The 16,372-nt window shown below is 40.1% G+C and overlaps 1 protein-coding gene across 2 annotated transcripts in view; it reads right to left on the bottom strand.

Moving 5' to 3' along the window:
* The window catches only part of CCDC38 (coiled-coil domain containing 38), a 75,186-nt gene that overhangs the window by 23,255 nt on the left and 35,559 nt on the right, over positions 1 to 16,372 (bottom strand). The window contains exons 6-9 of one of the 2 annotated variants that reach the window (XM_003808247.7): positions 9,050 to 9,213; positions 8,863 to 8,943; positions 5,473 to 5,630; positions 1,308 to 1,406 (exon numbers count right to left, since the gene is read on the bottom strand). In XM_003808247.7, the coding sequence (XP_003808295.2) occupies positions 1,308 to 1,406; positions 5,473 to 5,630; positions 8,863 to 8,943; positions 9,050 to 9,213 (502 nt within the window). Of the gene's footprint in view, positions 1 to 1,307; positions 1,407 to 5,472; positions 5,631 to 8,797; positions 8,944 to 9,049; positions 9,214 to 16,372 lie in introns of both variants that reach the window. The other variant, XM_055096008.2, reaches the window with a different exon arrangement.

The raw sequence follows: 16,372 nt of genomic DNA on the forward strand, positions 1-16,372 counted from the left end.
GAATTTACTTTTCAATCAGCTGGCCAGATGCACAAGGCTTCAGGCTTATACCAGGGTCATTTCTGGGCAGGCAACTTGTATTCCTGACCTTTATCCCAATACTAAATACATCCCAAGGTTGGTAGCAGGATACAGGAGAAAAGGAGTCCCAGGAGTCAGCCTGTATTGGGGGCTGCAAACTCAGATGGATACAGGGCAGGGCAGGTAAAGGAGTGGAGTGGATCCAGTAAGAACAAAGCAACTGGAGAGATCAGACCCCTCCCACGAGAAAGTTCCCAACTTGATCCCAGACTTCAGATCTTGTGGTTTTCAAGAGAAGATAGAAATACAGATTTCTTTTCATGACATATGCTCATTTTACTTTTATTTATTTATTTATTTATTTATTTATTTATTTATTTGAGATAGGGTCTCACTCTGTTACCCAGGCTGGAGTGCAGTGGGGCGCAGCACCATCACTGCTCACCGTGGCCTCGATTTGCTGGGCTCAAGCGATCCTCCTACCTCAACCTCCTCCGCAGCTGGGACTATAGGCGTATACCACCATGCCCAGCTAATTTTTGTATTTTTGGCAGATATGGGTTTTTTCCATGCTGCCCAGGCTGGTCTTGAATTCCTGGGCTCAAGTGATCCACCTGCCTCAGCCTCCCAAAGTGCTGGGATTAAAGGTGTGAGCCACCATGCCTGGCCTACATGTGCTGATTTTTAAACATTGGCCACCAAGCCAAACAACACCAAAACACTGGGGCCAGATAGCGCAGCCCAGTGGGCCAAATCTCGGGTCTGAATTTGTGATGCAGAGTGGGAGGAGGAGGGTCATTCCACCTGGGAGAGATGGTGATAGTGAAGGACTTCTTGGAGTTGATGGTGGGTAGGTTAGAGCTACCTCTGCTCTAAATTAATCCTTTTCCCAAGGGTTAATTCTCTGAATCACTGGCCAAAGTCAGTCACCTCATTGCAAATGGCCTGGTTTTCTGGACCCTGGGAGTGGGCCTGCCAACAGCAGAAGGCAGGTCCGCGCCAGAGAAACGAGGGGCCTCAGCTTGGAAGGACTTCAGGACGTGTGCTGGCCAGCCAGGGGATGTCTCAGGGGCCCTCTTCCTCTGATTCTCTGCCTATTCTATCCATTTGTGCACCTCTTGGCATTTTGTGATAACATGAGAAAGAGAACCAGAGCCCCTGGCTGCTAGGATTGAGGGTGGGGTGGACACAGCCCATTTTCCAGGTTGGCTTGTAGTCCTCTATCTCCACTTTGAGATGGACACATTCTCAGGTTTTACTTTCATGAGTCCCAAATCTACCTTTACCTTGGCTGTCTCTTCCCTGAGAAGCATCTTCTGAAAGGACGGCTGTCCTCCCGGACTCCTCAAGGATGCCTTCCTTGTTACTTGAATGTAATGATAATTCTAGAAATAGAAAATGAAGAGGAGAGAGACAGAGAAAGATGGGGGGAATAAAACACTGCTGAGAAAGAGAGCTTTGTCTCAGGGTGAAGATAGAGTTATTGTCAAAACTTCCAGGGACAGAAATATAAGTTGGAGACATCATCAACCAGCAAACGTAATATGCAGATAGTAATATGCAAACGTAATATGCAGATGGTAATATGCAAACACAATATGCAGATAGTAAGGGCTGGTCCCTGGGATAAGAGAATGTGTGAGAACTGACTGGTAGGGCACTAGGACATCTCCGTTTTCAACATCCATCTGTCGTAACTCCTTAAATCCCAAATGTTAGCTTTCAAGCCTCTGGACTGACAGACTTAACTAGTTTCTGAACATTCTCTATTTGGATCACGAACCCAGATGAAATTTATTTTATTTTAATTTATTTTTTTGGGGACAGGGTCTTGTTCTGTTACCCAGGCTGGAGTTCAGTGGCACCATCATAGCTCACTGCAGCCTTGACCTCCTGGGCTCAATCCATCCTCCCACCTCAGCCTCCAGAGTAGCTGGGACTACAGGTGTCCACCAGTATGCCTGGCTAATTTTTGTATTTTTTTTGTAGAGATGGGGTTTCACCATGTTGCCCAGGCTGGTCTCCAACTCCTCGGCTCAAGCACCCCGCCTGCCTTGGCCTCCCAAATTGTTGGGATTACAGGATGGAGCCACTGCACCTGGCCCCAGAAGGACTGAATTTTAAGTTGTTGAATGCAAATACTTCTTGGTTTTTTTTTCCCACTTGTTTTCCCTCTTGTGCAACACCATTTAGCTTTAACCAAATTTTTTCATGTGCTCAACACTTTACACATATGACCTAATTTAATCACACTTGGCACAGTGAGAGACCTAGGGAACTCAGCAGGGAAACCATTAGTGGTGTGTTGGTAAAGGTTTAACAACCAACTCTCTAGAAAGCAAATTCCCCCTGATTTGTAGTTCGCCAATTTCTGTGTTGTAAATGCTCCTATCCTGGAGTAGTGGCATCAGTTCTCAGCTGGGCTGCCCCTGGCTCCCATCCCTGCACTGCATCCTGGAAACTCTCTCTCCAGGTAGTAAGCTGAGGCAATCCTAGGGCTCACCTCCCTGGTTTCCCCTCTCCAAGGGATCACTCTGCTATTTTTTTTTTTTGAGACGGAGTCTCACTCTGCTTTACTGTTTGATGTCCAATGTCTGAAAATTCCTGTTTCATGTATTTATCCAGTTTTTCAGGCAAGAGGCTAAGTCTGGTCCTGGTTACCCCAATGTTAGTTGAAAGTGCAAATCATCCCCTTTGATTTGTGACCCCACTTTCACTTATTACAATCTTTTTTTTTTTTTTTTTTTTTTGGAGACAGGGTCTCGTTCTGTTGCCCAGGCTGGAGCGCAGTGGCATGATCATGGCTCACTGCAACTTCCTCCTCCTGGGCTCAAGCAGTCCTCCCACCTCAGCCTCCCTAGTGGTAGAACTACAGTTGCATGCCACCATGCTCAGCCAATTTTTAAATTTTTTGTAGAGACTATGTCTCACTATGTTGCCCAAGCTGGTCTCCTGGCTCAAGCAATCCTCCCTCCTTAGCCTCCCAAAGTGCTGGGATTACAGATGTGAGCCACTGTACCTGGCTTAAATTCTTTTTTTTTTTTTTTTTTTTTTGAGACAGGGTCTGCCTGGAGTGCAGTGGTGTGATCTCAGCTCACTGCAACCTCCGCCTCCCAGGTTCAAGCGATTCTCCTGCCTCAGCCTTCTGAGTAGTTGGGATTACAGGCATGCGCCACCAAGCCTGGCTAATTTTTGTATTTTTTAGTAGAGACGGGGTTTCACCATGTTGGTCAGGCTGGTCTCGAACTCCTGACCTTGTGATCCACCCGCCTTGGCCTCCCAAAATGCTGGGATTACAGGCGTGAGCCACCACACCCGGACTTAAATTCTTATATATATATGTAGTGGGACCCATATCTGGTCCGTTGAGCTGACCCAATGCCAGTACATGACTGTTTCAATTACTGAGACTCCATGATAATATATAAAATTTTAAAGCACTTGTAATCCTCCTCCCATTACCTTCCGAATTCAAAAGTATTTGTTTATCTTTCTAGATGAACCTTTGGATCATTGTGCAAAGTTCTCCCCAACCAAGACCCAATTCTCTGATACATTTTTGGTAACATTTTAATTATAATTCCATAAAACTTATACATTAGTTTTAGAATATTTGGCAACTTTACAATATCAATCTTTCTATCTGAAAACATGACGTAGCTTTCTATTTCTCAAAACTCCAGCTCACACACATTAAGGTTATTGTTGTTTTCTTAGACTTAATTTCCTCGTATATTTTCTTTCTTTTCTTCCTTCTTTCCTTCCTTTTCCCTTCCTTTTCCCTTCCTTTGCCCTTCCCTTCCCTTCCATTCCATTCCCTTCCTTCTTTTTTGAGACAGGTTTTCTTAGATTTAACTTATCTTCCTTCCCTCCCTCCCTCCCTCCCTCCCTCCCTCCCTTCCTTCCTTCCTTCTTTCCCTCTCTCTCTTTCTCTCTCTCTCTCTCTCTTTCTTCCTTTCTCTCTTTTTTGAGACAGGGTCTCACTCCCATCACCCAGGCTGGAGTGCAGTGGCATGCTCATGACTCACTACAACCTCAACTTCTGGGGGTTCAGGTGATCCTCCCACCTCAGCCTCCTGAGTAGCTGGGAGGTGTGCATCACCACGCCCAGCTAATATTTTGTTTTTTGTAGAGAAGGGGATTTGCCATGTTGTCCAGGCTGGTCCCAAACTCCTGGGCTCAACTGATCTGACTGCCTTGGCCTCCCAAAATGCTGGGATTACAGACATGAGCCACCATGTCCCACCTTCTTGTGTATTTTCTAATTAATAAAGTTAGTTTACTTAGGTTAATATGTTAGGTTAATAAAACATAAATGTTAATATATAAGTAAATAACATATATATAGCATACATAAAAATATGTTAATATATAAATAAAACATAACATGTTAGGTTAATAAAACATAAAACTTAGGTTAATTTGTTAGGTTAATAAAACATGACGGCCGAGGCGGGCAGATCACAAGGTCAAGAGATCAGGACCATCCTGGCCAACATGGTGAAACCCCGTCTCTACTAAAAATACAAAAATTAGCCGGGCATGGTGGTGCGTGGCTGTAGTCCCAGCTACTCAGGAGGCTGAGGCAGGAGAATATCTTAAACCTGGGAGGCGGAGGTTGCAGTAAGCTGAGATCGTGCCATTGGACTCCAGCTCTGGGTGACAGACAGAGACTCCATCTCAAAAACAACAACAAAACCAAACAAAACAAAAAATAAAAATAAAAATGAATGACTTTGTGTCTGTTTACAGAATCCTTTAATAAAATCAAACAGTCTCTCAGGTTTTTAGAGGGGATTTCTAGGTATGGCTACCATATCAGTTGCAAATAATATATTTTCTCTTTCCCCATGCATATATTTTTATTGCTTTATGCTACACTCCAAATCTCATGTTGGAATTTGGTCCCCAATGTCAGAGGTGGGGCTTAGTGAAAGATGCTTAGGTCATGGGGGTAGACTCCTTATGAATGGCTTGTTGCAATCCTCATAGGAATGAGTGAGTTCTTACTCTCTTAGTTTCCACAAGAGCTCCTTGTTGAAAAGAGCCTGGCACCTGCTTCCCCTCCCCGTTGCTTCTCCTTGCACCATGTGGTCTCTGTACACATGTTTCCCTTCTGCCATGAGTGGAAGCAGCCTGAAGCCCCCACCAGAAATAAACGCTGGCACCACACTTCTTGTGCAGCCAGCAGAACTGTGAGCCAAATAAACCTCTTTTCTTTATAAATTGCCCAGCCTTAAGTATTCCTCTACAGCAACACAAATAGGCAAAGACACTTTATATCTGAAATTAGCTCAAGTTTCCAAATTAATGATATACAATAACAGAGATAGTGAAAATCTTAGTTTAGGTCCTGCTTAAAAAAATATCTATTTAGATAAAAAACATTGAAGCAGATGATTTTAGAGTTAGGGATATTTAGTTCATGAAAGTTGAGTATAAGTAACTTACTTGCTAATAGTTTTGGAAGGATGATATTTGCTTTACTTTTTGATGCCTGTGCTCTTTTTAGTGCTTGCTGGGTTTGCCAATGTTTTGGAGACATTTGCAGCAGAAAAAAATCATATTTCATATACTCCCTGAGGAGGAATTCTGTTTTTGCTATTTCACTACTCAAAAGAAACAAAGATATGATTAGGTATATCAGTGTGAAAGCACATTCATTAGAAAAAAATTTTTACAAAATTGTTTCTCTTATGTACTGAATTAATAATTTAATTATCAAAAAGGATAAATATGGCCATAAAAATATGGGCTTCAGTGAATATGAAATGAGATGAAGGAAAACTCTAGGAATGCTGTTTAAATAAAACATGTCCAAGGATATGCACACATAGAATAGACATGATAGTTTTACTCGACTTGTTTATTATTTCTGTAGGAAACACTGTATTAAGTTTTAGATATAGGGAGAAATTAGAAGGTAGCAAAAGGGCCGGGTGCAGTGGCTCACACGTGTAATCCCAGCACTTTGGGAGGCCAAGGCAGGCAGATCACCTGAGGTCAGGAGTTCGAGACCAGCCTGGCCAACATGGAGAAAACCCGTCTGTACTAAAAATACAAAAAATTAGCCAGGTATGGTGGTGGGCGCCTGTAATCCCAGCTACTTGGGAGGCTGAGGCAGGAGAATCGCTTGAACCCGGATGGCAGAGGTTGCAGTGGGCCGAGATCGTGCCATTGCACTCTAGCCTGGGCAACAAGAGCAAAACTCTGTCTCGAAAAAAAAAAAAAAAAAAAAGCCGGGCATAGTGGCTCACCCCTGTAATCCCAGGACTTTGGGAGGCCAAGGAGGGCGGATCATGAGGTCAAGGGTTCAAGACCAGCTTGGCCAACATGGTGAAACCCTGTCTCTACTAAGAATACAAAAATTAGCCAGGCGTGGTGGCGCAAGCCTGTAATCCCAGCTACTCAAGAGGCTGAGGCAGGAGAATCACTTGAACCTGGGAGGTAGAGGTTGCAGTGAGGTGAGATCACGTCACTGCACTCCAGCCTGGGCGACAGAACAAGACTCTGTCTCAAAAAAAAAAAAAAAAAAAAAAAAGAAAGTAGCAAAAGATGGTACATTTGTAAGGAAAAGAAAGAAACTAACACTTAATGAGGACCTATTACTACAGGCAGGACACACTACAGACATAAGCTGATCCTCAGGACAGCACTTTAAAATAGGTACTATTATTCTTATCTTGGAAAGGAGATGTAAATGGTAGAGCCAGCACTCAAACCTAGGTCCACCTGACTCAGATGCCCAAGCTCTTGCCAATATTGAGTGACTTGGACCAAAAGCTTTTGCCCAGCTTCACATTGCGTTATAGCAATTACATTACAAAGTGGACAAAGAGGGATGTTAAAATAACAAAAGAAGGCCCACTTGAAAGGCAGCTTCCAAACCTTTATCTGAAAGATATCAATATTACTTTGTATCAATGTTTTCAGCTTTAATACTTCTATCTGTCAGAGCCTTCCTTCAGCCCTGGTGCAAGAGTGATATTCAAGGGTCAGTAAATGGCTGCTTCACGTATCACCAGTTGGAAGATTGATGGGAGACCTTCATTCTACTGCTGCCTCCGTTTTAGATTGAAATCCTCCCAGATATGCTACAAAGAACACGAGGTGACAATTGGCTGGAAAGATACAGTTTCCAAGCAAAAGCTTCAGAAGATGCCCCCTTCCCTTTCCAGCCCTACCTGTAGAGGAGGCCTCCTGGGGCCATCTCGAGCCATAAAGAGAGAAGAGCACCTGCTGCCCTTGCTCCACTACAGGCTTGTTTTTCATGATCTCCTGCACCTTTCTAGGATGATGTGATACATCAACGATCAAGTTATCTTCAGCAAGACCATTTGGAGGGCTCAACTCGGCGGCTATTGTGCATAAATGCAATACTTTGCACAAAAATAGAGGCTGCTACTCTAGCTCTAGAAATATTCTATAAATGGATAGAAACTTCTAATTGCATCGGGGGTGAAAGAGAGAAGGAAATTCTCCATCTTGGAGCAGCTTCAGCTTTAGGCTCCTAAAATAGAAGAGCCTGCTGTAGCCAGAATATGAAATGCACATTCTGTTAGTGCAGTTGGTTTCAGAGAAACCAACTCTGCTTTATTTCAGACTCGCTTGTCTGAAGGATGTAAGAAGCCTAGGACCTAGTTCTAGAGGGGAGGTAAGCATCAAGTTCTCAAAAAGGAAAAGTAAGTTTTAGCATTGACCTGATACCAACACTACAGTGTATTCTGAATCATGAAATTACTGTCCAAAAATGATGACAGAAGGAAGCTTCTTTAGCTACTTAAAATTAGTTAGGCCGGGCGCGGTGACTCATGCCTGTAATCCCAGCACTTTGGGAGGCTGAGGTGGGTGGATCGTCTGAGGTCAGGAGTTTGAGACTAGCTTGGCTAACGTGGTGAAACCCCATTTCTACCAAAAATACAAAAAATGACCCAAGTGTGGAGGTGGGCACCTGTAATCGCAGCTACTCGAGAGGCTGAGGCAGGAGAATCGCTTGAACCTAGGAGGTGGAGGTTTCAGTGAGCCGAGATCATGCCATTGCACTCCAGCTTGGGCAACAAAAGTGAAACTCCCTCTCAAAAAAAAAAAAATTAGTTCAAGTGAGTTTCCTTGACCATAGAAGGAAACATCCAAGTTTGAAAAAGAGTGGCAGATGGTACAATTTTATCCCAACTCCTGCTCCAATGCTTTTTTCTCTTTATAGATCTTAGTTTTTTATTTTTATTTATTTTTACTAAAGATGGGGTCCCACTGTGTTGCTAAGACTTCACTTGAACTCCTGGGCTCAAGCGATCCTCCCGCCTCAGCTTCCAAAGGAGCTGAGAGGCAAGCAGTGTGTCCAGCAGATCTTAGTTTTTAATAGCAATACTAGTTTCTACTATGTAAGCGTAAATATAAAAAATACTGCCCATGATGACTGTAAGATGATCGTAGAATGAGTCCCAATTTCAGAGATGTTAAAATGTGGGAGAAAAAATGTCTCAGAATGAATGCAAAAGTGCAACCAGACTAAACTAAAAATATAAAAAGAAAAAAATGAATGAATGAAGAAGGGCACTTAGATAATAATTTATTGTTTATTCCTAATTGTTTTGCTTCATCTAATTTCTTTGCTTCTGTATCTACAAGTTAGAGAGACTTTCCAACTGGAAGCCACATACTGTCCTGATACCCAGGCAGGAACAAATCTTGATGGACAGGTTACTTATTTTTTAAAATTCGTTCATACTTATGACATCATCAACTGTTAAGGATGATCAGGATTATTAGGTCTTACCTGGCATGAATAGGTTTTAATGGGTCGTGGAAATTTGGCCATGAGAAGATTCTGCCCACCCTCACCTTTTCACAGCTTGTACCTCCACGCTTGCTTTCTTCAGCTCTGCTGTCATTTGGAGTTTGTTTATTGTTTCCTGTGCTGCCCTGAAAAGCAATGAAGATCTGTTAATTTGCTTCTTAGAAACAAACAAACAAACAAACAAACAAACAAAAGAGGTGGGAGGGATTTGGCCAGAGTGATGAAACAAACATTTTCAGAGCGTCTACAGATCTCTGGTCATTTTCTCGAAGGAACTCTTCAAAGGCCAGTGCATCATCTTGGAGCTTTTTCTCTGCTTTTTTTAGTTGCCGTTCCCTCATTGCTATGTCTTTTTCAAACTTTTTGATTGTGTTTCTTTTGGTTGACAAAGCATACTAGGGGCATTGAAGACAGAGGTGTAAAAACATGATTCCACATTTTTAGTAATTTCAACAGTCTTATACACAGCAAGTGAACATTTGTATTAGAAATAATAGTACGCCTAAATCTTGGAGCAATGGACTTTATTTCTTGAAGGAGTTTTATTTTCAGGGATAATTGGAGGGGAGACTAATTTCCCTCCCTTACTTCTATGAAGAGGGTCAGTGTTGTTCCAAAAGGGTTCTGCCCTACAAATAAAAAATAGCTGCATATTCCTCCAAAGAGTAGGTGCATCTGGTATTACCTACAGTGTATTACCCTCCAGTACTTTCTGGGAATTGGGAAACTGGGTTGTCTGCAGTCACAAAAGCTACCAGCTTCTCCACCAATAGGAAGACCATGGGAGAAAGCAGTTTCAACTCTGCCATGCCAGTGACGCATTCCTGGGAGCCAGCCCAAGGGTACCACATCTAACTGTAATCAAAGAGGCCTGTTTAGATCCCCAAACACAACTTTGACATCTGCCTTCTAGTTCCTTCTATTTTTTTAGTACAGAATATAAGAGTCCATGTGGTGATTTTTGTTTTGTTTTGTTTTTGAGACAAGGTCTTGCTCTGTCACCCAGGCTGGAGTGCAGTGGGGTGATCTTGGCTCACTGCAGCTTTGACCACCCAGGCTCAAGCAATCTTCCCACCTCAGCCACTCAAGTAGCTGGGACTATATAGGTGCACACCACCATGCCCGGCTAATTTTTGTATTTTTAGTAGAGATGGTTTTTGCCATGTCAGCCAGGCTGGTCTCAAACTCCTGAGCTCAAGCAATCCACCTGCCTTGGCCTCCCAAAGTGCTGGGATTACAGGCGTGAGCCACCACACCCAGACTATTTGGGTTTTTAATACCATGCAGGAAAAAAATAAATCATAAATAAGGCCACATACATAATATAAATGAATTGAAAATATGGAAATGAGATGATTTTAAAGAGATAACAACCAAAAATTAGACCCTCCAAGTTTATAGCAAAAAATGCTTCATTCATTACTTTATTCTGCAAGTACTTACTGAGTGCCTACTGTGTGCCAGGACTGTTTTAAGGGGTGTAAATAGAGTGATGATCCAAAGAAACATAAATGCTTGTATGGAGTGTCCATTCTAGAAGAGGAAGGAAGCTGATGAAAGCGGGATGGGGTGCTGTGGACAAGGGCAGGGGGTTGCTATCATGTATAGAACAGCCAAGGAAAGTCTCCCTGATGTGGTGAGAATTAAACAGAGACTGGAAGGAAGTAGGAAACCAATCATGAGGATTTCTGAGGGAGGAATGTTCCTCCTATTAGGTTGGTGAAAAAGTAATTGTGGTTTTTGCCATTGAAATAGCAAAAACCACAGTTGTTTTTGCACCAGCCTAATATAAGGAAGAGCCTCCAGTGCATCAGCCTGGAGACAAGAGAGTGATTGGTGTGTCCCAGGAACAGCAAAGAGGCCACCAAGGCTGGAGCAGAGTGAGCAAGAGAAAGGGTTTGTCCCTAATACACAATACTGAATGCCATAATCCCAAATGTCGAAATCCCGAAAGATCAAAATTGTAAAATCCCTAATGTCTAAAATCCTGAAAATCAAAATCACAAGATAGTGGCATCATGTTAGACAAAACTATTACCTTGTTATCGTCTTTATTCAGATGAAAATGGATTTCAGTTGAGTCTCCAAACAATATGTTGACATAATGACAGATTTGGAATTAGGGGTGATCAAAGACTTCTAAAAAAATTTCAACGTGTTATTGATAAAGTTTATTTGATGACTGCAGTTGTAAAGCTGGGTGCACAAATTACCAACCATAGCAATATTCATTTATACATTTTGCTCTTGGATCTATTTCTTTCTGCATATAGTTAGTCTGCTCATAATGGTTACACCTGTGCAATTGTCGTTAGAATGCCTATTTGTACCGGCAAAAATACATATGTTGTTGTTATTGCCTACCTCATTGTGCAAAGTGGCTTAACAGGTGGTCTGTCATGTTGTTATATGTTCTCAAAAAAATCCCCCTTTAAAAATGTAAATAAATAAATAAATGTCTTTTAAAAATTTTTTAAGTTTACATTTTCCAGAACTATATTTTTGAGATTTTGATCTTTCAGGATTTCAGTGTTTGGGATTATGGCATTTTGAATCGTTGTCTTTTGGGACAAGAGAAAGAGTGATAGGAGTGAGGTCAGAGAGTAAGCTGGGGACCAGATCAAGTTGCTAGAGGCCTTTGGCAGAGGAAGGGCATGATCCTATCACTGTATGGAGAACAGACCGACTGCAGGGGAGCAACAGTAGAAGCAGGAGACCCAGGTTTAGAAGTTATAACACTAATACATGCTAGAGATGTTGGTGGCTTGGACTGCAGTAGTAGCTGTGGAGGTCATGAACAGTAGTCTGATTATGGATATATTTTGAAAAAGAATATTTTTGAAGATCTGTTTGGATGTGGATTGTAAAAAGGAGTCAAGGATAACCCCAATATTTTTGGTCTAAGCAAGTGGAAAAATGGAATTGCTATTTAGTGAGCCAGGGACTATGGTATGAGATGCAGACTTGCAAGGGTAGGAAAGAGTATATTAGGGGCGGAGTTTAGGAAACATGAAGTCTGAAATGCTTACTGAACATCTTGATGGGAAATGTTAAGAATTACAGTTGCATCTGTGAGCCTGGAGTTCAGGGAAGAAGATCAAGCTAGAGAAATAAATTTGGAAGTTGTTAATATGGAGGTGGAATTCGAAGACATGAGCCTGAAGGAGGGTAGACAGAGCAAAGGGTAAGGAATGGGCCCTGGACATTCCAACACTTGAAGATCAGGGAGAAGAGGAGAACAAGCACATAAAACTGAGAAGCAGCAGCAGTTAGCAAGGTGGAAGAGTCGAGAGAGTGGCTCCCAGAAACCAACAGAAGAAAGTATTTCAAAAAAGGAGTGAATAGACCAATTGCTGCTGAAAGGCCAAGTGTTAAATAAAAGGAATACTGTGACAATTTGATTTAGCAACAGAGAAGTCTCTGGTAACTTTGACAAAAGTCGTTTTGGTGAATGATAAGGACAAAAACCTGATGGAAGTGGATTTAGCAGAGAATAGGGAGAGAAGTGGAGGCAGGAAATAAGTATAATGCTTTTGAAAAATTTTGCTATAAAGGAGAGCAGAAAATTGGGGCAGAAGATGGTATGTAATGTGATATCTAAAGAGGGTCCCAACTCTGCTATAAATAAAAAAATAAAGATGCCATGAAACCACTTCAGTTTTTGAAAACTATTACAAGTTACCCAGAGTTAGCCAAACTGATATCTAAAGAGGGTTTTTGGGGTGGGGTTGTTTTAAAAGATGGGGTAAATAATAGGATGTTTGTATGTTGGTGGCAATAATCCAGCAGAGAGGGAAAAATAATAATTAGAAAATATCAGTAATTGTAGAATCATTTTCATAATTTTTTTCTAGTTTAATTGAGGTATAACTATCCAATAAACTCCACATTTTTAAAGTATACAATCTGTTAAGTTTTGACATGTGTATATACTTGGGAAATCATCACCACAATCAAAACAATGAACATATTCATCACCTCAAAAAGTCTACTCAAGCCCTTTGTAATCCATCCCTTCTTCCCTCCTCCCCACCTCCTTTCCCAGGCAATTACTGACCTGTCTTCTGTCACTATAGACGAGCTTGCATTTTCTAGAATTTTATCTGGTGAAATTATAGTATGAACTATTTTTCTGTCTGGATTTATAAACTTAGTACAACTATTTTAAGAGTCATCCATGTTGGTAGAATATCCATAACTAATTCCTTTTTATTGCTGAGTAGTAATCAGTTATGTTGATATACCCCAGTTTGGTTACCCATTTACCTGTTCATGGACATTTGGCTTGTTTCCTACATTGGGCTACTTCAAATAAGGTTGCTATGAGCACATATGCTTTTATTTTTCTTGGATAAATTCCCAGGAGTGGAATGGCTATAAATAAGAAACTATTCTTTATTTCTGACCCAGGAGTCTGGTGTCTTCTATTGAAACTATGAAACTGCAGCAGACTAACTTCTTGGCTTGCAAGTAGGATAGCATTTTAGATCCTTCATAGCTCTTGAAACTAGGTCCTTTGCATTTCCATAAAAAATTTAGAATCAGCCTTTCAATCTCTACAAGACAGACTCCTGGGATTTGTACTGAGATTGTATTTATAGATTAAATAAATTATTTAATCTATAAATCAATCTGGAAAGATTTGGCATCTCAGCAATATTGAGTCTTTGGATCAATGAACATGGTATCACTCTCCATTTATTTAGGTCTTTAATTTTTCTCTGCAATGTCTTGTAGTTTTCAGTGTACATCTATTGTACATATTTTACAAACATATCTAGAATTATTTCATATTTTGATGCTGTTGGACATGGCATTGCTTTTTAAATTTTAATTTCTTAATTCTTCATTACAAGTTTATAAAAATACAATTGATTTCTGTAAATTGACCTTGCTACAACCTTGCTAAACTCATAGGTTATGGTAGTTTTAAAATAGATTTCTTCAGATTTTCTGCAGAGAGGATCGTGTTGTCTGTAAATAAAGACAGCTTTAATTCTTCATTTCCAATCTAAATGTCTTTCATTTCTTTTTCTTGTCTTATTGCACCAGCTAGGACCTCCAGAACACTGACAAAAAGAAGTGGTGCAGTGGAAATCCTTGCCTTGTTCCTAATCTTAGGGGGAAAGCATTCAGTCTTTCACCATTAGATATGTAATGTTAGTGATAAGTTTCTAGTAGATGTCCTTTTATAAAGTTGAGGAACTTCTCTTCTGTTCCTACTTTGCTGAGCGTCTCCATCAAGAATGAATTTGGATATTGTTGAGTGGTTTTTCTGCATCAATTGGGATAATCATATGGGTTTTCATTTTTAATTTGTTAATGTGTATTACATTGATTTATTTTTAAATGTTAAATTACTTTTGTATTCTTAGATTAAACCCTAATTTGTCATAATGTATTATCTTTTTATGTATTATTGGATTTGGTTTGTTACATTTTGTTCAGAATGTTTGCATATATGCTTACGAGAGATCTTGGTCTTTAGCTTTCTTGTCTTCTAATCATTTTATCTAGTTTTGATTCACAGCATGAGTTGTGAGGTATTCCCTCTTCTTACTCATTTTTTTGGAACAGTGTGTATAAAATTAAATTTATTTCTTCTTTAAATATTTGGCAGAATTAACCAATAAATCTGGGTTTTTCTTTGTGAGAAGTTTTTTACCTGTAAGTTCAATTTCTTTAAGAGACATAAAGCTATTCCATTTATTTCTTTCCTCTTGGGTAGGCTTTGGTAGTTTGCATCTTTCAAGGAATCTATTTCATCTAAGTTGTCAAATTTATTGGCATAAAGTGTTTATAATATTAAATTCATAATATGTCAATGTTAATAATTTTTAAATGGGTATTTCATGTCCCAACTCTGCTATAAATAAAAAATAAAGATGCCATGAAGCCACTTCAGTTTTTGAAAACTATTACAAGTTACCCAGAGTTAGCCAAATTGAAAATTTCTTATCATAGTCCCCAAGACTGCTCTCACTTCTGACACTGACCGCAAGTTTGAGGGGTTCCCCCAAATACCATCAGTTTTGATAATTTGCTGGAAGGACTCACAAACTCGCTGAAAGCTATTATACTCATGGGTATAGTATAGTTTATTAAAAGGAAAGAATATGCATTGAAATCATCCAAAGGAAGAGACCCATAAGGCAGAGCCTGAGTAAGTTCTAAATGCAAAGCTTCCAGTGTTCCCTCCCCATGGAACTAGGAGGTGTTATCCTCCCTGCATCTACATGTGACAACGCACAGAGAATATTGCCAACAAGGGAAGCAGAAATGAGCTTCAGTGTCTAGAGTTTTCACTGGGGCTTCATTAACTAGGCATGATTAATTGATTGACCATGTGGTTGATCTGTCTCCAGTCTCCAGACCCTCTGAGTGCGACCCAAAGCCCCACCTCTAAGTCCCATTGTTAATATTTCTGGGATGGGCAGCCTCCACCCTAAGACTGTCAGATGTGACCAGTCCTATATTAAAGAAAGACAGCCTTATTAAGTATGATATAGATTACCACCCGGAAGTCAAGAGCAAAGGCCACACTCTTTCTAGACAAGGCCAGATTTTTTACTACAAATAGTTGTTCCTTGGCATCAACAGGAGATTGGCTCCAGGATCCCCAAGGACACCAAACTTTGTGGATGCTCAAGTCGCTTATGTAAAATGGAATAGTATTTGCATATAACCATGTACATTCTCCCATATACTTTAAATAATCTTTAGATTAATTATAGTACCTAATACCAATGTAAATGCTATATAAATAGTTGTTATATGTTATAATTTTTCAAAATTTGTATTATTTTGTTGTTATTTTTTATCATTTTTTCTGAATATTTTTGATCTGCAGTTTGTTAAATTCTCAGATGCTGAACCTGTGGATACAGAGGGTAGACTGTACAAGTCTTTTTGATAAGTGGACACTTCACCAAACTGGTTGAGGGGGGGAGGGATACAGTAAAGAAAGGAAATGAGGTATATTTAATATAAATGTCCTGAAATCCTAGTGTATCTGTCAAGCACCACCTTAAACTACCTAGGACATCAGTTATGTCAGTAGGACTTTATAATAAAGATCAAACTCATACCCAGGAGATGCTTTTTAACAAACAAAGCCATCAGGTTCTATTTATAAATTTATCAGTTACTTTAAGTGAGATATTTTATGTTGATTGTAGCTGGCAGCATATGGAAGTACTAACTAACTAAATTTATGCCCCAAAATATATGATGTGAAATTAGGAAAAGTCAAGTACATTGTTATTTACTCATTAGCATCAAAGAGTTTAATTGAGACACATTAACATCTTTAGATTATTAGATACTTGACAATAAAGGTACAAAAATGTTCAATTCATTCATTTTGTAATTATTTTCCCATTAAGTGCTTGGCATCTCTGCTTTATCTATGGCAAATGAATATGCATATAGACATAGTAAATAATCATGTTTTCAGTTATATGCCTGGCATCTAGTTAAAGTTTTTGATGGCAGGAAAAAAAGCCTCTATTATTTTTTATAAAAGACTCCACAAGGGACCTGGCACACTGTTCT

This window comes from Pan paniscus, chromosome 10, assembly GCF_029289425.2.
Source record: "Pan paniscus chromosome 10, NHGRI_mPanPan1-v2.0_pri, whole genome shotgun sequence".
Lineage (NCBI taxonomy): Eukaryota > Metazoa > Chordata > Mammalia > Primates > Hominidae > Pan > Pan paniscus.